Source organism: Poecilia formosa, unplaced genomic scaffold, assembly GCF_000485575.1.
Source record: "Poecilia formosa unplaced genomic scaffold, Poecilia_formosa-5.1.2 Scaffold9, whole genome shotgun sequence".
In the NCBI taxonomy this organism is placed as follows: Eukaryota; Metazoa; Chordata; class Actinopteri; order Cyprinodontiformes; family Poeciliidae; genus Poecilia; species Poecilia formosa.
In genome coordinates this window covers 5377498-5400244 of record NW_006799948.1, presented here as the reverse complement: position 1 = coordinate 5400244, position 22747 = coordinate 5377498, and the positions used below count along the sequence as shown (strand labels likewise).

At 41.8% G+C, this 22747-nt stretch overlaps 1 protein-coding gene across 1 annotated transcript in view; it reads right to left on the bottom strand.

The window, feature by feature from the left end:
• Nucleotides 1-1766: 1766 nt before the first annotated feature.
• Nucleotides 1767-22747, bottom strand: part of LOC103129554 (round spermatid basic protein 1-like) — a 30849-nt gene continuing 9868 nt past the window's right edge. The window contains exons 3-9 of the mRNA XM_007540708.2: nucleotides 21515-22071; nucleotides 21205-21363; nucleotides 13190-13327; nucleotides 11966-12108; nucleotides 8118-8288; nucleotides 7858-7966; nucleotides 1767-6865 (exon numbers count right to left, since the gene is read on the bottom strand). Of these exons, the coding sequence (XP_007540770.1) occupies nucleotides 5177-6865; nucleotides 7858-7966; nucleotides 8118-8288; nucleotides 11966-12108; nucleotides 13190-13327; nucleotides 21205-21363; nucleotides 21515-22071 (2966 nt within the window). The 3' untranslated portion in view covers nucleotides 1767-5176. The remainder of the gene's footprint in view (nucleotides 6866-7857; nucleotides 7967-8117; nucleotides 8289-11965; nucleotides 12109-13189; nucleotides 13328-21204; nucleotides 21364-21514; nucleotides 22072-22747) is intronic.

Genomic DNA, 22747 nt, shown 5'->3' with positions numbered 1-22747 from the left:
GTGTGTGTGTGTGTGTGTGTGTGTGTGTGTGTGTGTGTGTGTGTGTGTGTGTGTGTGTGTGTGTGTGTTGTCTGCCTGAATCACAGTGGTGGTCTTTGTGATGCAGACTGCAGGCGGCGGGTGGTTGCATAACAGCTGTAAAGAACATACAGGCAGGTAAACAAAACACACACAGGAGAAAAATAACTACAAAGCAGAGAAAAAAAATCTACTTGTATTTGTTAACATTATTTTCTCTAAAATGTTAAGTTGCCTGTTATATAGCTTCTATTCATGAATCTTTAACACAAATATGAACAGAACATTACATTCTTGACAGAACTACTGCTGCCATTAATTTTCAGTACTTTTGTTTTTATTTCTACGTCTGATTCAGTTATTAATTCCATCTTTCTCCTGAACAAAGCCAATGACAGACCTGTCAACTGCATTTCTGTTCCATGGAAAGTAAAAAATGTTATTTCTCTTAGAACTGGACTATTTGTGATCACTTGTTCTAAACTCACATTAGTCGTTCACTGTTCATTAACTCTGTGTGAACTGACACCAGCTGGTTTGTGTGGTAATATTTTGTAAGCTTTGTGGAGTTTCATATGACCTTTGCTTTTGTTAACAGTCTTATTAACAGAGAAGGGCGATATGTTCAAGGTCTTCTACTATCAGTCTGTCTTTTGCATTTAGCTTTTGTGTCACATTCCACTGATGCTGGCAGGTCTACGGTATTAGCATGTAGCTAAGTCCAGAAGACAAATATGTAATTTACTTTGCTCATGTAATCAGACTAAATGCATCATTTTGTTATGATTTGAACTAAAATAGGATTTAATTGTATAAGAATTTTAACTTTTTTTTTTTTTTAAATTGTCTTAAGGTGATGTTGAAGAGATATTTTTGGGAAATATCTCTGGCTCAATCTTCTTACGGATCCCAGGTTCTCCCGGCGGGCCACGTGTAGCCACACTGAAAACAACAATGAGTGTTGACGTCACAGAATTACAGAGTTTAATCCAATATAAGACAACGTATGAAATTTCAACAGAAACTGCAGAACAACAGAGACATACATTCATTTACCTGAGACAAATGGAAAAGAAGGAAAGAAAGAAAGAAAGAAAGAAAGAAAGAAAGAAAGAAACAAAGGAAGAAAGAGAGAAACAAAGAGAGAAAGAAATAAAGAGAGAAACAAAGAGAGAAACAAAAAAAGAAAGAAAGAAAGAAAAAAAGAAAGAAGTCTTTGGAGAATTGCAAGAGCAAATCTAGTTTGTTCCTCACGTGCACAAATTTTTATAGTAAAGGCGTATTCTTGTCTTTCAATTTATTCAAATAAGGTGTATCTTTGCTCATCCAACCAGGAGCTATCTCTGACCCTCTCTAAAGTTAGAAACTCCCTGCAATTTGTTTCCAAGATCAAAAGCCACTTGTCCCCTTTGTCTGAACAGAGTGGAAGCAGAGACTCTCCTGTACTGCCCTGGACTCCTGCTGTTTTATGGCTTTTCACAGATGAGTGTGAAAAGCTGGAACTTCTCCTGATTGTTTCCCAGACAGACAAAAGGCACTTTCAAAAAGATCTTAGCAAACGATTTGCTGCAACTACAGATAAAATAAAGCTCAATAGGGCAGAATAAGTTATTAATCTGAAAACTATAATTAGGCTATTTCAATCAAGACATGTTAAGTTTTAAAACTAGCATATTCTAAATTTATTTTCTTAACAATGACAAATGAGGATTTCAAACGAGAGAACAGAAACATACAAACAGTTTGCATACTTTGAACCTTTTATTAGCTAGGTTCATATTTAAAGTAGAAACCACACTACAAGTTTTTTTTCCTCTTTACAAAAACCTCTTATGTACACTACAGTGCTGACAGTTGAAATAACTAAAATGAAAAAACAAAAAACAAAACAAAACAATCGTTGATATAAATAAATCCTGTGAAAACAATGCTAGCCCCTGAGGACATCTGTTTTCAACCAGAGGTTTTGTTACAATTGTACAAAAAAAAAGAAGATCCTGACATGTTTCTGTAACATTTAAACCCAAAAAGCACAAAACGAGCTGCAGAGCGCCTTAAGACTGTTGATCGTGCTTCGTTATCGAACTTCATCTCCCCAGAGATGCACAGAGTAAGGTCGCTCAAATTGGGTCGTTTGAGGCAGGAAAGAAAAAAGAAAAGAAAAAAAAAAAAAGCTGAGGCGTCATTCTTACATTTATCTGGATTTCGCAGGCTTGTGGCAATATTTAGGAAGAACAATTCAAAGCCTTCTTTGAGGTTGGCGTCCTTCTAAGTCTTCCCCATTTGAAACGTAGATATTTAAGAGGCTTTTCAGCGGATGTGGGAACCCAATTTAAGGTGGTGCTCTCGTACTTCAGAGAGAACTTCAACTGCGACTCATAAAAAGGATGAAACTCCCTGCACCGAGCGCCTCTGGACCACTGAGGAGTTCACAGTTAAGTACAGGCACTGGGGAAATGTTGAGGGCTACATTAGCTAATGGGCTGCACTCTAATCTAGACAATGAAAATAATTTAAGAAAAAAGACACTGGTGACAAAAAAAAAAAAAGTTGCTGTCATTGTTAAACTTCCGCAGATGTAGACGGCACACAAGTCCCTCCAGTCTCTGGTTGATAAATAAAAAATCTGAACAATGTGGCAAAACTGGACTGGTAAACCGATAAATAACGCTTTGGGGATGAGCTCCAGACAGTTCTGTTAAGTGTCAATAACAAATAAATAAATAAAAATAAAAAAGGACTGAATACAGTTTACATTTCAGTCTGGGAAGAACCTGAAATATCCGTTAATTCATAAAAATCCAGAACTATCCGGAAATAAATGTGATTAGTAAGCAAGTGTTGCACATATGGGAACTCTCCAGGCACGGACCGGCATCGATTCTTCCTACTGTCGCAAAGACATCATGTTTTTTTTTTCTTCAGTTTTGTTTATTTTGTAATTCCGAATGATTCCCGGAGAAATGTAGATAGATTTCTCCTGGAATCATTCGGAATTACCTTGTGACCGAGGCAGTGTGCAGCAACAGGTGAGGGAGGGGCAGCAGTGTATAACCATGTTCCATACAGCCAGAAAAGAAATTCCTCAAACCATAAAAATCACAATATTGGTGAATATTAATGCAGCCGTTTAATCCTCGGTTATACTCTTTTAACCGGCCCGTGCCTCGGTTTGACCTCCCACGTCTTTGTATTGCTCTTTGAATCCAGAAGTTTAAATGTTCAACAGGAGAAGCATATCTGCAAAAACCTCAGTCAGAACGTTTATCGGCTGCGTGAAACCAGAAATCTAGCAGTAAAACCATTAAAGCGAGCTGTTTTTTGTTTTTTTTTTTCCGATGGAAGTGTTTTCCTGAGACCGTCTTGGCTGCGGTTGAACCAACTCCTCAACAAAAACTCATCTAAACAGCCAGAAGACATTAAAAATGACATTAGCGCTCTGCCACTGAAGGCAAACGGACTGACTTTCAATTCGCACGGAGCCTCCAGTTGAGTCGATAACATTCCTTTTTTTTTTTAGCCAATGAAACACTTGAAAAGTTTAGAATCGTCTATTAATTGCACTCCTCATTATTATGTTCCATTGTCCACTTAAAAACATGAGTAAAAAGACAGACACAGGTTTCTGTTTGATATTTAGCGGGTTATTGCTCTAAACACAACATGGCGGAAAAGCCCAGCCAGTATCTGCGTCGACTTGTACTGATAAATACAGAGGACGCAGTGATGCAGTATTGTATCAATACACAACTGAATTAAATAAACCCCCCGAAAATGGAAGCTTTAGCTGCAAGTTTCATTTTAAAAAACAGTTTAAAAAGCTCTTTTAAATAAATAAGTTTTCTTCCTATGTCTGACGGTGGGTCCTGTCGGCTCCGGAAGGACAAGAACAGAACCGGACAACACACCTGCACACCAGAGGCCTCGTTTGAGCCCACGACCTTGCATCATTCGGGGGTTAAAAACAGGTGCGCCCTTCACTTTCTAAAAGCAACAGCTTCCTGCAAATGAAATGAAATGCAAAACGGTTTAATACTTCAAGCCTCAGTAAAAATCTGAGCCAGTTTAGTGCGGCGGGGCGGGGCTGAAACGATGCCTTGCATGAGGATTGGCACCCACAAAATGAAAAGTCGTAAACCTCAGCGCAATCTAATGTGATTTTAAAGATTTTTTTTTTTTTTAAACACAAAGTAGTGCATGATTGTGAAATGGGAAGAAAATATGTGTTCTTAAAGGGTTTTAGTCTGCAACCGTTAGCTCCGAAGCCACCACCGGCTGTTTGGAGTCTTAGAAACTTTGACTAAAAATGATTAAAGAGAAGAAATCCAAGTTTGAGCTATTTTTCAGTTTCATTTCCACAACAGAATGAAACTTAAGTACCAGTCATTTTTATATTTTTCTTATTTTCAGGGTGGGAACTTTGCAAATATCAACATCCAATATAAAAAAAATAGCCATGATATTTTTGAAAATAAGTCTTGTTTTCCTTTGTGATAAAAAAAAAAAACACCTAAAAATAGGAGTAAAACGTTTGCTCTTTAAAAAATTACTTAAAGCGGGTAATTATAAAAATTGTAAGATATCTTTTTTCAAAAGGTAAGGTCATACTTGTAAATCCAGATCTGTTTTATTTAGCTGGACTGAGGGGAACAATGGCTCTTTGGATGGTAAAAGTTGCAGACTCCCGGGATGAACTCCTAATCCCCCACTGTAGGACACGGTGGGGGCAGCAGCATGATGTGGGAATACTTTTCTTCATGAACAAACTCAAGAAGCCTTCCAGACGTAATTGCAGCAAAAGGTGGCCTTAAAAAGTTTTAAAACTGTGTAGCATTTTTCCTTCCATTTCTAGATTACAAACATCTGGTCCATCCTATAACATCCTGATAAAAATGCACTGAAGTTTACGGTTGAACGGTGACAAAATGAGAAGTTAAGGGTATAAATTCTTATGAAAGGCACCGTGTTTTAGTCCCACTCTGCTCAATAACAAAAAAAAAAACAAAAAAACAAACAAAACTTTACTTCCTCCCACCTCACTTCCTTTGTACAGCTTTACAACAGCACAACCAAAACAAAGCCTCCTACATATACAGTTATTTAAATTTACCATCGGTATGTACAAATACTCCTATATAAAATCTGTTTCTGCTCGATGTCATGCCTCGGGGGGAGAGGGGAAGACGGAAGGGGAGGACTGAGGCAAGGGGGGAGGCGGCGGGAAAGGGGGAGGGGGCGGAGGCGGCGTGGAGGACGGGGGAGGCGGGGGGTGAGGGGAGGTAAACGACTGCGACATAAGCAGCTGGGGATGCACCGATGCTGAGGTTTGGTACTGTGGCTGCAGTGGGTAAGAAGTGGGTGGCTGCGGGAGGAAGGACTGATGAGGGAGGAAGGGGTGAGAGGGGAAGCCGGGGTGCTGTGGGGGGAAGAAGGGCTTGGCGAACTGGTGATGGTAGGAGAAATGAGGCGAGAGAGACTGGGAGCTGGTGAGGGGGGCGTTTGGCTGAGAGGGGGAGGAGGAGGGAGGGCCCATGAAGTAAGGCTGAGACTGTGTGGTGAGGCTGGGCGGGTGGGGGGGGTGCAGGTGGCCCAGGTGAACCGAATGGGGGGGCGGCGCCGCCTGACTGAGGAAGGAGTTCAGAGGGCGGTGCTCATGGGGACTGGAGACGGGCGTCTGGGGGAGGATGTGAGGCTGAAGGTGGGAGTGGGGGGGGAGCAGAGGGGGAAAAGGAGGGGGGAGCATCTGCGGGAGGTGCTGGGGGGGGTACTGCTGCATGTACACCCCTCCCCGGGTCATGTCTGGCGCCAGACGCTGCTGCACATCAACACAAGTCCTGGAGTCGGGATCCGAGCCGCGAGTCCTCGTCTCCGAATCGGAGGCGGTTTGCGTCCGTGTGTCCGCCGCCGGGCGGGTCCAACGCTCGGCCGGGGCGGAGCAAGTCTGTACGTCGGACGGCGCCGGAGACCGGGCGGAGTCCTTTGTGCGGGAATCGTCCGGTTGCTCCGAATGGGAAGACGAATGCAGCTGGAGGGAAGAGGAAACTCTTGAAGGAGGAAGAGTTTTCACGAGAGCCTCTGCTGCAGACGTGGGACTTGTCAGAGAGGGAGAGGAAGCCGACGGAGACGGGGAGGTAGAAGACACAGTGTGCGAGGAAGTGAAGGCGGCTCCTGCTGGAGGCGAGGACGACGCGCGGGCGGAAGACTTGGAGCAACCGGGGGGCTTCTGAGATGAGGAGGAGGCCGCCGTCCTGCTGCCAGGCGGACTGTGGAGGTGAGGCTTAGCTGAGGCTTTGGACTTCACGTCCTTATGAGGAGAAGCAGGGGGAGGGAGATGAAGAGGAGAGGGCGATTTATTCTTGCAGGGAGGAGAAGTCGGAGCTTCTGTCTTCATCTTTTCAGGAGGAGAAACCCGGTGAGGTTCTTCTTTCCTTCGCATCGCCTCCTCTTCGTCTCTGCTGGCATCTGAGATGTCGTCCGAGGGTTGAGGCGACAGAAGACGATCATCGCCTTCTTCCTTTTTGTCAGTGAGCAACGTCCATTTGTCTGCCACAGCCACCTCCTCTTCTTCCCCCTTTATCCTCTCCTTCTTCTCTCCACCCTGCTCCTCAGCCAGAATCAATGTCTCCTCCTCCTTCACCGTAGCCTTCTCCTTCACCTCCTCCTCCTGGTGGTACTGCTGCAGGCGTATGTGCCACGCCAGGCTGCAGACGGCTGAGACCGTCTTGAACTGGTGGACCACATTGCGGGGGATGAAGTAGATGTCGTCGTGGCAAAGCTGGATGCGGGCGTAGCGGATGCCCTCCCGCCGAAGCTGGTTCAGCTTGGCATCGTCCACCCACTGGACGCACTGCGGAGAGAGGACGAAGAGGACGGTTACACCCAGGGCGTTAAAGAGCTTCAGTCGAAGCAGACACAAAATCGCTCAATGCAAAACGAGGAGTAAAATGTAACTTAATCAGCAGCTGTTTGTTTAAAATGTTTCAGTTTTACCTAGTCTTTGTTATTGTTCCTTACATGTTGCTCTGGCTTTTTTCGTAACCTCCTGGATTTTTTTTTTTAACTCTCCTGGAATAATTTAGGTTATTTCTTGCTTCTAATCATCTAGCAGTGATCAAGTGTTTGTGTTTACGTGTGGTAAATCAGTTCAATTATGACTTAACAAGGTTATATTTACACATTCGGCCAGGTTGGTTTCCTGTCAAACTGAAGAAATGATCATTTAAAAACAGCTTTTTGTATTCAATAGATTATGTTGGATATTAAATTGAGTTGAATGATCTGAAACAATTTAAATGTGACATTAAAGCAAGAACAGAATAAAACTGTAAGATGGCAACATGTTCGGTTTTACAATAAGGTATAAAACCAAACGTGCATTTCAACAAAACTGAAAGAAATGAGTTGCATTTTGTTTGAAGACGAGTTGCTTTTCTTGAACTCTTTTTTTTTTTTTTGTAATGGTTTCTGAAGCCCTTTGATTTTTGAAGGGTTGTTTTGTTTCGCCTTTTTCTGCACAAGTCATTGAAGTTTAGTGAGCTTTTTAGGAAAAATACAACGCGTCTGGAAAGCCACAAATCAAAGCAACAACCATCTGGTTGTGTCTGATATCAACTTTCCATCTCATTCAGTCTTTTTTTTTTTTTTAACCACTGACCAATGTGAATACGAAAGTCTCCTTATGGTATCAAAACGGAGATGAGGACACTTTTTTCCACCAGATGGCAGTGTTGATCCTCTGTTTGACTTGAGCATCATTAACGCTGCAGTGTTCTGCGTCTAGCTGGAGATGCTGCTGCGCCGCGTGCGGTTATTTGTTTGCGGTTGTGTGTAAATGAACACCTGAGACAGCGGCGGTTCATACAAGTCCAACTGCAGCCTCTCAACGACGTAAGGGAAATCCCCAGCATGGAAACAAACAACGTCTTTGGTTACACGAGGCGGCTCCGACCTGAAAATAAGGCAGAGAGGGTAGGTGGAGGAAAACTGAGCGATTACACTCCATCTGTCGCGGAGTCAGTTGTGTAAACATTGAGCGTGTGTCACCTCTGGGCAAACTGCCGTTAAAGGTGCATTTTTTATTTATTTTTTTTCCCCTCTACCTTTCTACAGTGCAGACAGCCTTCAGCACTCCCACGGCCGCCGTGGTCTGACGCTCGAAGCCCTGGCCGATGTGGTCGGCGTGGGCACGGGTCCGGTCCTCGAACAGAACCTCTCTGGGCTCGCTGGTCCGGGGCATGGACTGGAGCAGATTCTTCACCTCGTTAGTGGAGCTAAGAAAGAAAGAAAAAAAACAATACAAACACCGTTTTAGGTGCAAATAAAAGGTAAAAGTGACTAAAGGTGAGTGGGGTGATCTTTGCTGTCTGCTATTTTAAAACAACAAAAAATAAAAATTTCCAGGCGATGGAGGAAACACAGATGCAGTGTAGGTCTGGCAGTAGGGTGGTAAATGAGTGTCAGTGTGTTTGATTTCAAACAGTGTGAAATACAATCATAAATAACAATGCATTATTGATTAATATGTCTTGATTTATATCTTGAGGGTCCATAAATTAAATACAAAACGCCAGATCTAAAGTCTATTAAATGTTGGGTGTGATATTATAAGAACAAAGATAAATGAATAAATGAATGTAATAGGAAGAAAGAAAAACATTTTTGAAAAAAGATAAAGGGTAATGCATCCTCTTAGTGAATGAAAATAAACAATAAAATCACTTAATAGAGTAAGAACAGGGGACCAGTAGTATAATCTGCTTCACTTTTAACATTGACATTACAAATAAGGTAAGGCGCAAGAAATGCAGAATATGTACAGTATGTTTACACTGGATTTCGCAGCATACGCCCCGAGAACCTGAGGAGTAAAAGCAGAGAAACGAGCCGTACCGCCCGAACAATAGAAGTACTGCAGTCAGCTCCCTGCTAGATCAGTGACTCACACCAGAGCTGCGTTCAGGTTCAAACGGGAGGCGGAACACGCGTGCAGGAAATCTGCGAGAATCCTTCAAGAGCACAACACACGGCGCACGCATACGCACGGACCGAAGAACAGCTAGACTATCCGCGCTGTGCTCATTCATTCAGAGATAGGAAGAAAGATGCATGAGCTGGTGGAGAACGGCGGGGGGAAAAAAAAAAAAAGAGAGAAAAAAACTGAGATGGAGGAAAATATTGCAGAGGGGCAGATGAAGGCGAACACACACAGCTCTGAGTGTGTGTGTGTGTGTGTGTGTGTGTGTGTGTGTGGATGTGCGCGTGCGTGTGTGCGTGCTGACTGCAGCCTGACAGTAATAAATGTAAAAGCAGAAAAGCTGATAAGGGAAGCAGCCGGGAAGGACTGCAGATTAAAAAAAAAAACAACAACATTGAACGTGGATCCTAAAATACCCTCTGCATGTGAGGTCCTGTTTTTTTGTTTCCATGCATGGGAGTGTGTTCCCCGTCAAGATGCGTTTATGTATATTTATGGCCAGATAACGTGGGGATCAAGGGAAGAGAGGAGTACGTGAGGTACAACCATGAGCGCTGTAACAGTATGGAGATGATGATGAAGAGGAGGAGGAGGAGGCGAGGGGGGTAAAAGAATCACAAGATGATAAGAAATATAGCAGGAACGAGCAAGAAAGGGAGTTGGATTCTTTATGTATCCCATTTTATTCCCAACAAATTTATTAGCTGAGAAAAACAAATCTGATTGTATTTTTGTTAAGCATTACTTGTATGCAACACTACTTTTGTCCTGATTGTGTTTTATTTAATAAAATGAAGCTATAGCAGAGCAGAAAACAGAGAGTGAGTATATACTGTTCAAAAACGCGCGATTGTTTACATTCTAGCGTGGACCGAAGAATCCTCGTTATCCCTCCCACCTGCTGGTTTCACTTTTCATTTGGCCTAAAAGGAAGATTTCAAAGTTCATCATTCATATAAATACAAAAAAAAAAAGAAAAAAAAAAAGAAGTAAAATGCTGCTTTCTTTCACGGATATAAACTGAGGAAAATGTCACCAGTTACAACTGTTACCGTGGTGTAATTTCCGCTAATTAGCATTAGAGTGTTAAAAGGAATGAAACGAGTTAAAGTTCATTTATGTCAATAACATCAGGCGGAAGGCAGTAAAAGTAAATTAAGGCTCATTTAGCCATCAATTACAACAGCCTTCAGGCTAAATATACTTTGGGCTTGATCAAAAATGTGCATGTATAAAATCCACTGCAGTTGAAGTCAACAGAAAATAAAAGATCAGACCATTTTAAACTTATGACTGAATTAAAATGTTAAATAAATCCAACCAATTGGAACTCTTTTGCAATTTCCCTCCATGTCTGTCCATCCAACAACTCCTGGTAAAACAATTAGTATCTACACATTAGCTTTATATCCAGTAATTTATTTCTGCCCTGGTAAATAAAGTTTAAATGGAGAGAAAAACCACTCTTGTTCCTGCAAAAGTTTCCTGTTATAGAAAACATCCATCAGGTTTATTAGACAAGTTTTGTTAACAATATCTTTACAATCCAGGTGTATACTGGAGAAAATGTAAAAGTCATTCTACTGTTTTTATATGTTGTTATTTTATCTTCAGTTATCTGCACATTCTCACCGGCACGGTCTTATTCTGAAACGTTATACTTAAACATAGGTATTTTGACAATGCTGTAATAATATTAATATTGAAAAAGACTGCGGCTGCCGTTGCCGTCCAATAATGCAGTCGGGACGCCCCTTCGCTGAAAGCTGAGGTATTTGGGTTTATTTTCAAAGTGTATCACTATAATCAACTCAGATTCTCAGACAGAGAGTCTCAGCGCTGTCAAGAATGCTCCAAGTCTTGACCTTTTCACCGAAACCACCAACCGAACAGCACGAGGCCCCACGAAGCGATGCAGGCACTTCCTTCAAAACGTCTAGAGAAACCGCAGCCAAGGACCAACTGCGAACACGAGCACGTCTACATCTTTCTCTGCACCGCACCGTTTTCCAATATTACTTTCTTTTTTTTTACTTCTCTTTTTCACAAACTGCATACCGATGACATTTTCTATATTTGAGCTTCAGCATGTACTATCTGGGTTCCTGAAAACACCTGCATAATAACTCTGTTATAAATCAACTTTAAAGCAGTAAGAGGAGGTCAAGAGGACGAAGATTAAAAAAAGATGGTGGAGGAAACGGAGAGATGGCGCTGATGTTTGCAAGTCGCAGGAGGACAAGGACAGAAAGGAGAAAGAGACGGGGACCGTGGAGGAAATACAAGAAAAGAGAGGATGTCAGTTCTTAATAGAAATTAATGAACATTTACACTTTCTTGGTGGAAAGAGACAGGAGATGCATTGATATTAATGCGTTATTGTTTTCAAAGCCAATATCAGCCTCATCTATAATGAACACAGTGCTTTATTAGCCGACAATATTTTAAGCACGGTTAATTGGCTACCATGAAAAACAAAAATAAAACTGAAAAATGAGGTGAAATAAACTGGATTCAACAGGAATGAGTGCAGTGTGTGTGTGTGTCCGTGTTGCCCCGTTTGCTTCCCAGCCATGAGAAGCAGAGTCTGATGCAACGATGATCTCATCGGAGCGGTGAGCCACACACCGCTAACATCGCACACGTAAACACTCACTGGTTTCTGCCCGTCTCGCTCGCAGAAGTCGCGCTGCTCGCGACGCCGCCGATACGCGAGCAGCGGCGACACAGGCGAGCGGAGAGGGTAATTGCCTCATGCAGCCCTGCTCGACAACAACAAAGCTTCACGCTGTTACCACGGCTGCTGCTTGAAATTGGTAAGTGTTTGATATACATGTGTGTGTGTGTGTGTTTTTTTTTGTTTTTTTTGATAAGTGCTCACAAGCGCCGTGGAGAGTACAGAAGCGAGTCGACTCAACAAGGTACAAAACAATGCATCTCGGGATTATTGCAAGGGTTTCCAGCTGGACTCACCGCTTTCTTTTAAAAGGAGACTTTGGTATGTCGGCTACAGGTATCATCTGTTCTCCTGGTCTGACCCACATTATCGGACCGTCGTCGCTCTTTGCTGGACTCATGTTTCTCAGGCTGGAAAGCGTTCCCCACGGAAGAGTCCGCTGCATTTGGACAGCCAGGAGAAAGCAATGAGAAACACCAAGGCGACAGGTTGATGCAAAGGCTGCAACTAGCGATTATTTTAGTAATAGATTAATCGATCAAAAATGGGCATATTCTGCATGTTTCTCAATTAACCACTTTAGTCTCATTTATACAATATTAAAAATACTTTATGATATGCATACAGGCAAATAACTCATTTCCTTTTTCTTTTTATAAATAAAATGTAATAACTTCGCATTCCTTTAGAGAAATTAAAACTATGCCACTTGACACGTTTTGGGTAAAATATATTTACAAACAAAAGTGTTTTTCTTTTTATCTTAAATCCAAAATGTATATTTATTTTGTATGGTTTTGACTTAATATCTGGTTTGAGTATGTTGTTCTTTCATGAAGTTACCTTTTTTTTGGAGTCTCTCCAGGTAACAATTAATTGATTACTAAACCAGTTGACGATTTTTTTCAATAATCAATTCATCACGATTAATCACTTCCGTTCTTGTTAAGGCATCTTTCAACTGTTCATCTGCTCTTTTAACAGTTTTCTCTTCTATTACAAGGACTGAATGTGAAATATTTTGATTAGTTTTCAAAAATACAAGATTGGTGGAGAAAATCCCAAAACACTTGGCCTGTTGGGAAAGCAAGCAGTGTTTCCATGCTGAAACATGGTAGCAGCAGCATCATGCTGAGGGGATCGTTATGAACAAATGCTAAAAACAATGAATAATTTCCCTTCCACTTCATTCTGCTGTGTGTTGATCAATCACTTTAAATCCTAATAAGACAAATAAACTCCTGTTTACTAAAGGCATTTTCCCAGTATTTTAACAAGGTTACAAGTGGAATAATTCTTCATCAGAAGTGTATAATTAAACAAAATCAAGTGCAACTCTCATCCACGTAAGGGTTTTAATCTATCACACGGTTTATGTCCTCTGATGCAGTCCAAGATAAAAAACCTTCGAGACGTTTTGAGCCGGTCTCAATCCCTCTGTCACTTTTCAAAGTTCAATCCATTTGTCTGCTGAGCTGCTGTTCTGGATCACTGCCACGCGTCTGCTGCAGCGGCCTCACCTCCAGGAAGGGGGACTCCTCCAGCAAGCTGAGGAACTCTGGGAAATAATCCCCGACCTCTTCGTCCACGGCTCCCACCAGACTGATCTGTCTCATCGGTCCGGCTCTGTACGTACCGTGGCTGTACGTTCTCTTCACCTGATTTAGGAGAAAGAAGCAGACACGTTCCAAGATTTTACTCTTTTTTTTTTTTTTTTTTTGCTTACCTTTGTTTATCTTTGCTCAGTTTAACTGAGTTTTTTTTTTTTTTTTTTTTAGGGTGGAACCAAATGGTAGAATAACAAAAACTGTAAATGTATTAAAAATACAATTACGAGTATGAATTCAAATTCAAATCAAATTGCAGTACATATTTATCTTTCAATAGAAGAGAGATGCTTTTTTTTTCCCCTTTAAATGCCTAATTTTTCAAGGGATTTTCACACACAAAACTGATCTCCTACAGCTAAATACAATGTTTCTAGAGCTACCAAACCACGAGCAATGTTTATTGTTTATTCCAGTGAGTTTCAGGGGAATAAACACCGGATGCAGTAAAGTCTGAACTGGAGAGAAACAAATCCACAAGGAAGCTGTAAAATCATCGCTGGGTGTCAGAACAGACACTGTATGTGTGAGTGCTGGCGGATTTACTTTTCCGTTTCTGCTCCACTTGATGTGACTCAGACGGTTTGGGGCTTTTCACTTGGCTGACGGAGCATCGCGCGTGTGTGTGACAGTGCATCTACCCGTCTCTCACAGCTTTGGCCCCTCAACAGTCCCTCTGTGTGTGCGTGCCAATGCAGTACGTGCAGCATGTGGCCTGCACGCTGCACTCTTGGCTGATTTCGGATGCGGGTGGAGCGAGTGCGCAACCACGCGCGTGCGCGTGTGCGTGTGTGTGTCCGGGCTAGCCAAATCCTTGGCTGCGCGCCTTCAGTGAGTCACCACTTGACAACGAGGCAGAGATGGAGGTGGAGAGGAGTCAGGATACCCGGGAGAGGAAGAAACAGGTGGAGGGAAGTGGGGAGGAAAGAGAGAGAGAGAGAGGCTGGAGAGTGACATCACCACAGCACAGCGAGTGCAGACACAACACGGACAAAAAAGGAAAAAAGAATCGAAATACATAAGGAGCCTTGAACAAAACTAAATTCTCCTTGATCTTTTCAAGACTTTGTCACTTTTAACCACAAGCTAATTGCATTTTTTAATTCTTGTTTTAAGACAAAAAATATTCTGTAAAGTGAGGCATTATTTGTTGTCCTCTTTTTGCTTTGGTGCCCCTAAATAATATCCTGGAGTTCTTATGGGCCTTATGGGTCAACTAATCGCTTATTAATTGACCTATGGGACTGGGGATATGTAGTTTGAATTTTGTCATGACGTTTTGTGCCAACAGTAGAAAACATGACAAAAACTCTTATTTTCATTATTTGGTAACTGTATGGATGTCACTGCTTGGCACAGCATTCATACCGCCACAATTAAATTCTTGAAAAACATTCCCATTGGAAATAGGCATCTTCAGGACTTTCCTTATATGACTAAACTGCACACAGTAACTGCATTTAGCTACATTTTCTAATGTACTAACATTTATTGATGCTCTCCTGTAACAAATAATTGGGAAAATAGTTAAAAATTTAATTTCTGGTTCATTTGACTAAAAAGTCTGGTTCGTTCGGAGAGGTGTGAATGCACAAGCAACTCTGATGCAGACCAAAAAAAAACAAAAACAAAAAACAAACTCAAGGTCTCTGTTCAGTTTCCTGGTGCGGTTCGGATGCGTGATGTGGATGCAAACAGATCAGAGACCGCTCAAAAGGCAGGAGGCAGACTGTATTTCAGGGCATTGTGGGTAAACACAACCAAAACACATGCTTGAATCTAGCGCCGGCAGAGGAAATAGCTTGTGGTCTTTTACCAAAAACGAAATAGAAATCTGACGACACCATTATCGTTTACATTTCGTGAAGAAGGAAGTTGAGCTCCGGGTCTTCTTTGGAGGTTTTTGTGTTTGTTCCTTCAGTGGTTCTTGGTGCAGCGCCACCACAGGCGAGGGAGTGGACAGGTTGTTTTTTTTTTAACTGCACTGGTTGAAAAGTGTAACAAATGTTGCAATTTTTGGATTTTCAGGAAACACCCTTAATCTCAGTTTCAACCCAGGTGTTCTGTGAAAGCCTCAGAGGTTTGTTGATGGCAATTAGTGATCAAACAGAATCATGAAAACCAACAATATCCCAAAATCTGAACATCTCAGAGGATGCAAATCGTCCCAGGTTTGGTTAAAAACAGAAAAAGGAAATGTTAAAGAAATGGCAAATGAAGGCTAGGTAATAAGAGAATAAAGTATAACCTGGAGAAACACTTGAGGAGAAAGCGCTTGACAGCTGCCAGGAGCGTCTCTGGGCAGGGTGCCGGATCCCAAACTGAAGCTACTCAGAAGCGGATCCAAAAGAGCATTGAGTACACGTAGCCTCCGAGCTGCAGGTGTTTTCCACATTACTGTTTACCAACGGACCTAGCGGTGTGTGTAATTTATAAACCACCTAAATATAAAACTATCTGACTCATTCTGTTTGAGGGGCAAAAAGCAACATGACTATATGCTGTGCTTCTCCCACTTCATTAGATCTGTGTCCCAACACTGAAGAGGATGTATGCCAAAGGCTTGGAAGATTCCCCCCCCCTTACAAACACACACACAAACAACTTTTAAAAAGTGCCACGGAGTCAATGACCCAAATATGTTTGTGCACACATGGATTCGTCATAACATCCACAAATGACTTCCGCAGCGTCACAGTGTGCGTTTTGTGAGTGGATGCATTTATCTGTGTGCCTGGTTTTAATTAGCCCCGCTCACGAGCATCTATTTATCTGCGTTTGTGTGTTTACATGTGCATAATTTAACAGCTGAATAACCCCCGTGTCGACTGCAAAGAGCGGCATCAGGAAAGACTATCCGGGCCTCAAACAGACGCGTTTTACAGTCTGCGGCTGGCTCGCTGCTCGGGTCTATATTAAGAGAAGGAAAACAGAAGGAAAAGGGAAATGCGGCAGACTTCCTCTCGAGTAGTTGTCAACCAGATTCTCCGGTTCATCGCCTCCGTTTACGTGCGCGCCAACACACCAACGTCTACTCTGCGTTCGACTCGTCTCATTTTCTCCATTGTTTTGGTCTCGTCTCTCCATCGGCCCCCTCCTTTCCATTTCCTTCATACACCTCTGATCCCTGCTGGAAAGTTACGCTGTTCTTCTGCTCGTTAATTCTGCACCAACTTCCCTCGGCTTTAATCAACTCATCCTGGCTGAGTTTACGCCAAGCCATCGTCTCACTACTCTAGCTGACCTTTCTGCAACCCCTGTGTCTGCCTGCATCGCCCTCTTCCTCGGATCTCAGCGTCTCTCTGTCTCAGTCATTAGGCCCGGCCCGTCTCTTGACTGCTAAGTCTATTAGTCCATTACTGTGCCTGCGTCACAACAAAGCTCCAGGCTGCTGACTGGGGGCCTCACACACAACTGGACACACTTTTGTATCATAATCTCTCCCCTGGCTATCGTCAAAGTGAGACAGATGAACGTAAAACCTTAAATAGACATAAACAGTGATGCAACGCTTATTGTTTTGCCTGTAATTTTTTTTTTTTTTTTTAATGGTGAACATACTTTTATTTTTCACTTGAATCAAAAACTGTGCTGCCCTCTTAGGCTCTGGGCGATATGGACTGAAAGTAAAAAATAATTTATTCCAGATCTGATTTTAATATTTTTCTCTTGCTATCTATTATTAAAAAAAAAAAAAAAAAAAAAAAAAAAACTTACACACGACAGGAAATGATTATTTTAAAAAGTGCTTTTATTTCACTCATCCCGGAGTATCAGGGCCTGGCTACAAGAATTTTTGCTTAATTATGAAAATATAGTCATATTAGCAGACTAAAGACGCAATGCACAAGAAGAACACCTTAAAAAGTCATTTTAATTAGAAAAAAGACAGGACAATTATTTTCTTTCTTTTCATTTTGGAGTTCTCATAAAATTACTACTTCATTCTCTTAGTATTGCCTAATCATCATATTACCTCAAATTAAAATCAGATGTGAATAAGCTTAATCATGCAATAAGTCATCAGAAAACATGCCTTCCACCACTTCCTGTCGTTTTCTTCATCATTTTTGCCTCCAGTTGTTAATCACATGACGTGTGATGAGGAAAAAAGCGTTTCCGTTGTGGTTTTGTGAAATACCCAAATTTCATAAGAGCCGAAAAACCGCCTCAACCACCGCAAAAACATTTTAAATCAAAAGACGCGAATTTTCAGATGCCCATCAAGCAAATTTATTTTTCGTACAACTGTACGGCCAGTAGACACACAGCTATAACTTATAACTGGCAACAAGGGCACTTGAAAATTACAGTAGAATAACTGAAATGTCAGCCACAACATTATTAGAATGGTTGTGAAATGTAAAATGTTGTTTTAGCAGCAGCAGAGAGTTTTCTGAGTCATTGCTTTACCTTTATAAGCTGCTAGATAGTCAATTTGTTTACATCATTTTTTTTAATTCACCACACTTTCATGAGTGCAATGTGAGGTGACGATTATCCCACCTTATAAAGGTTGCACTGTGTTCCTGCTCGCTTATCACCTGATGTTGTGACAACATTCCTGCTACCTGTGACTGAACAAGAGACCAAATTACTTCTTAGTACAGGCACATCATGTATCGACTGCTGGGCTCTGCCTACCCTGAGAAAATGGAGAGCTGTAATCTTCTATAATCCTTCCCAGCAGTGAAAATGGCTTCAGTCAGGTACTAAATTCAAAAACACCCGACGCACCAACTCCGGCTCCTGCCCGCTTTCACAATTCGAACATTGCAAATAAACCGTGAGCTCTTGAAGCCGAAGTGAAAAACCTGCACAAGCAGCTTTCGCTTTTTTTCTCCTCTCTCTCTCTTTCTCCTTTTATTCCTTCCTTTCTGCCCTCACACCATATAAAAGGCAGCAGTGCAGTCATTCATGGCTGCAACACAGAGCTACTACACAACTGAGCAGAACCGTGGAGCACGGGGATAAAAGAGACACTGAAAGACTAACAGAGTGAGGCACACAATAAAAGAGAAAGAAAGGGAGAGAAAAATGTGCCTGATACACCATTAATCCATGTGTGTGTGTGTGTGTGTGTGTGTGTATGTTATCAGTATGCATGCTCACATCTGTGTGTATGTGCAGACTGTATATCTACATCCCAAGGTCACTGCTGAGAGGTACGAGGGAGGGGAAAAAATTAACAAGGCCAGTGGACAATGACGTTAGCCCCGCAGGGAACATTAGACTGAGAAGCAAGACAAGCGGTTTAGTTAGATTAGGTCAAATGTAGAGAATTAATGTAGATATTAAAATGTTCAGAGATTACAAATTTTTTTTTAATGCAGCCAAGCTCCAAAGAAATTCAAAAAATAATAAAACCTTTAGGTTATTTTTTATTTTTATTTTTTCCAGTTCCAGCAAACCCAAAGGGAGTGTTGTAGAAAGAAAAGCCCCTCACACGCCCCCTGCAGCATTCACACGCTTCCACTGAAAAAGAGCAGGCAGGTTCCTACTACCGACCCACTCAGGAGGTCTGAGGCAACAAAAGGCTTTTCATTAGTAAACTGTAGGCCTGAGACGAGTCCAAATGAAGATGTGCATCTGTGTCACCGGGCTCTGGAGACCATCCGGATGAGCCCACACACACACGCACACACACACACACACACGCACGCACGCACGCACGCACGCACGCACGCACACGTTCCTCCCTTTAGCCAGTTGTCCTCAAACGGTTTCGCTCACCAGGTTTCAGACTATCAGCTGCTGCAGCGCTCGAGCGTTTTAAATAGCGAAGATGAAAAACACCTTTTTTTTTTTTTTTTTAAGTGGTTTTTGACTCCCAGCCTGACATGCTGTGAACTGCTGCTACCTGCATTACAGCTTTCATCTCTCACAGCCTGGTAACGCCACTTCTCATTTTCTGCCATCACGTGTATTTTCCTCTTTCTTTCTATGGATTTGTTTTTTTTTTTTTTTAAATGATCATTTGTTACTTTTGAATTTCATTTCTCTAGATAGGCACAGATGAAAGCGGATATTTACCTACACTGCATAAAAAAAAAAGCCTCTTTATGTTTAATAATAATAATTTACATAAACCAGTAAAGCTATTTAAGGTCAGACAGTAAGGAAAAAAAGGTTTTCAGTTCCCATTTAAATTGTATTTGGACAGCACAGACATAAAAACTGTGCCCAAATGTCTATTGTATAAAAGTTTTCACATTGTTGTTACTGTTCAGTCGAAAGGAATTAAGATCAGATTTCCAACATGAACACCAAACATCTGAACAGATGGAGGCAGATGCTTTAACCAGATGCTTAAAACCACAACCATACAACTCTATCAACCCTTCAGCAGTTAAACAACTAATGCATTCATTCATTTATTAATCACTTGAACGTTTCTGAGGCAATATGCGTATAGAGTAACTATGTGGCTAGAGGCACTTTTTGAGACGTTTCTATTTTTTTCCTGTTCATTCAGGGTGCAGGGATACTGAATGGAAGACAGTTGAGCATTTTAACCTTTTGAGTTTTCAACCTTCGTCTGGAAATTGAGAATATCTGCAGCCTGTAGGCAGCATTTTACATTCTCTAGAGAACATGAACAGGAAGTTACAAACAGTTTTAATAATGCTACCCATGCTCACAGCTAATAAGAAGAATTACTGCTTAAAATGTCAACTCTAATTATTTGTAATTGCTTGTTTTTTCATAACAGCAAAGATAGAGATATTATTTTGAATTAATACACAGTCATTGAAAAAACACCTAAGGTAAAGAAAGAAAAAAAAAAACACTGACCGAATATCGGCCACAAAATTCTGATTGGTGCATTTCCACAAACCAATACAGAGAATCATAAAGAACTTGCACCAAAAGAGCCCTGTAGAGGGTAGCACTGCTCAAATATTTATCTTCTAAAAGAAACCACTGAATGGCAGGCAGGCTATTTCAAAATACAAAAAGCGTACTTAAATAAATCATGGACAATTTGCTCCAGTTGAAGTCAACATATTACTGTATCCTGTCATTATAGCTCCAATAATCTGTACACTGATCACAGCTTAAACTGCTCTTAGGTTCACATCTTGTGCCTCGAGAGAGAAACCGCAAACCAACCAATTCTGCTCATAAAATATCTCTGTGAAAACGCTTCAAAGCGCGTTTCTAACTTCACCAGCCAAGACCATTTTCACTTGCAACGACGTCTTCCCCGCTTCGGACCGCAACATGCAGCTCGACTCGCTACAGGGCAAGCAGACGTCAACAGGTCGGCGCGGGCGTGAATGTGTCGCGGTCTCTCCCCTTGTACGACAGAAAACGACAAGCTTCAATTTGCAGGCCTCCGCCTCTTCCTGTGCCTGCAAGCCTGCACAATGCGAGACAGTTTAAAGTCTAAGATGCTGCGCTGGCATTCGTTACTCCTTTTACTTCTGTTGCAAGTGATCTTTATCTAAGCAGGACCTGCACTGCTTGGCTGTTTTCTAAACAAAGATTTTCTGCCCAGCTCAAGAAAGAATTAAGCAAAAACCGTGCATTGTCTGTTCCTCTGCACATTTTATGCAAAACACACCTCGAGTCTTCTCACGTTTTTGTCAAATATTAACCACAAACCTTTGCGTATTTTACAAAGATATTTTGCAATAGACTGCAAAAAAAAAAAAATAGCGCACAACTGTGAAGTGAAATGAAACTGATGTGTGGTTTTAAATATTTTGTTAGAAGACTTAAAAAGTTGATGCTCTAGCTATAATTAAAAGAAAAAAAGTTTATTTGCAAAGAAAATTCTCATTCCACTTCAAAATTATTGCCTCTATGTCTATGGAAAGATTGTGTTTGAACGTGACAGAATGTGAAAACATTTGAGTGTCGGCCGTTTTTAATTTTGGCGTTCTGTACGTTCTCCATTTTCTCTGTGATTGAGTTCAACCTACCTGAGAGCAGAAACTAGCCATAGTGGTTGTTTCTATGTCCTTCTTTCCGAGTATTTCCATTTTGACGGGAGCCGATGGGAACTTGGTCGAAAAGTAATCCAAGAAGTCGGGAAGGTTCTTGGCTTCTCCGTGAACAATTCCCATGACGTAGTGAGCTGCCTGCAACAGAACAGAGGAAGAATCTGGAAATGTGATTCGGACATGACAGGTTAGGCTTCTAGAATGAGACGTGGAACATTAAAAGCGCTCTTAAAAAATAAAAAATAAAAAAAAACCCTGAAAGGTTATTTATTTCTCAGAAGCACTTTACCTTGGACTGGTCCTCGCTGAACGACAACGTGACAAACTCCTGGGCAAATCTCTGCCTCTGGTCCACAGAGAGAGAGGAGAGCTGAGATGCATACGCATGAGCTACCAGAGCCCCTCCATTCGGCTGGTTTTCGATATAAATGTAGGGCGCAAACTCGAGGCCTGCCATTCCAGGATGGATGCTCTGCGAGTTGCGTTTTGTGGAAAAGGGGAGCTTTGAGTTGGAGGAGTTGAAGAGTGACTTGGAGGCAGGAGGAGGAGGAGGAGAAGAGGGCCAGAGATTGGAGTTTTTGTTGTTGGGCGTGAGGTAAACGGGTGGAGGAGACTTGAAGGGCGATGCAGAAGAGTCGTTTGTTTGCTCGGAGGAGGAGAAGGAGTTGGCGGATGAGGAGGGAGGAGGTGGTAGGAGAAGCAGGCCGGCACAGATGGTCTGGCAGGAGCGGTGGTACATCTTCACTCGCTTGTGCTTCTCCCCATCTTTGTGTTTCTTCTTCTTTTTCTTCTTCACTTTTTTGATTTGCAGCTCCTCCAACTTGATCTTGGCTTTCTCTGTTTCTTCTGGACGGTGGGGGGGGGGCGACAGAAAGACAGGGAGATCGAAGTTTAGTTTCCAAATATCAATAAGCAAGTACAAGAATTATTTTAAACCATGTCTGAATAGTTTCTCTCGCTTTCTGATCTCGGAAAACAACAAGTTACAGTAGGAGAAATCCAAACATCCACACCGAGCCTTTAACAATCCAAACAAGCTGACTACTTTAAACAAGCATTTAAAGGAGAACACTGAAAAGTAATGAGCACTAACTATTTTTAAACAAGAGCAGACAGATGAGTCATCGCTCTCCCCAGCTGACATGCGCCTCCCGTGGTGTACATACTAAATCAATTGAAACAGAATCCCTCGAGAAAAGTAGCGCCGACTAAGTCAGGAAACAGTTTAGTCAATATCTGAAGAGAGATTAAAAAAAAAATAATAATAATAAAAATAAATAAATAAATTTAAAAAAAAACTGCGCCACGGTTCACCTCCTTAAATCCCAGAAGCGAGACAAATTGGAACGTGGAAATTTCTGCTCGGCGCCGTTTGTGACTGCGTGTGTGAGGGAAACAATTACCAGGTTGAATCTTCAAGACTCTGATATGATGAAGATTCTTCCTTTCTCTCATTTTTGTCTGTGTGCATACGTATGTGTGTGTGTGGGTGTGTGTGTGTGTGTGAGCGTGTTCTTCCTGC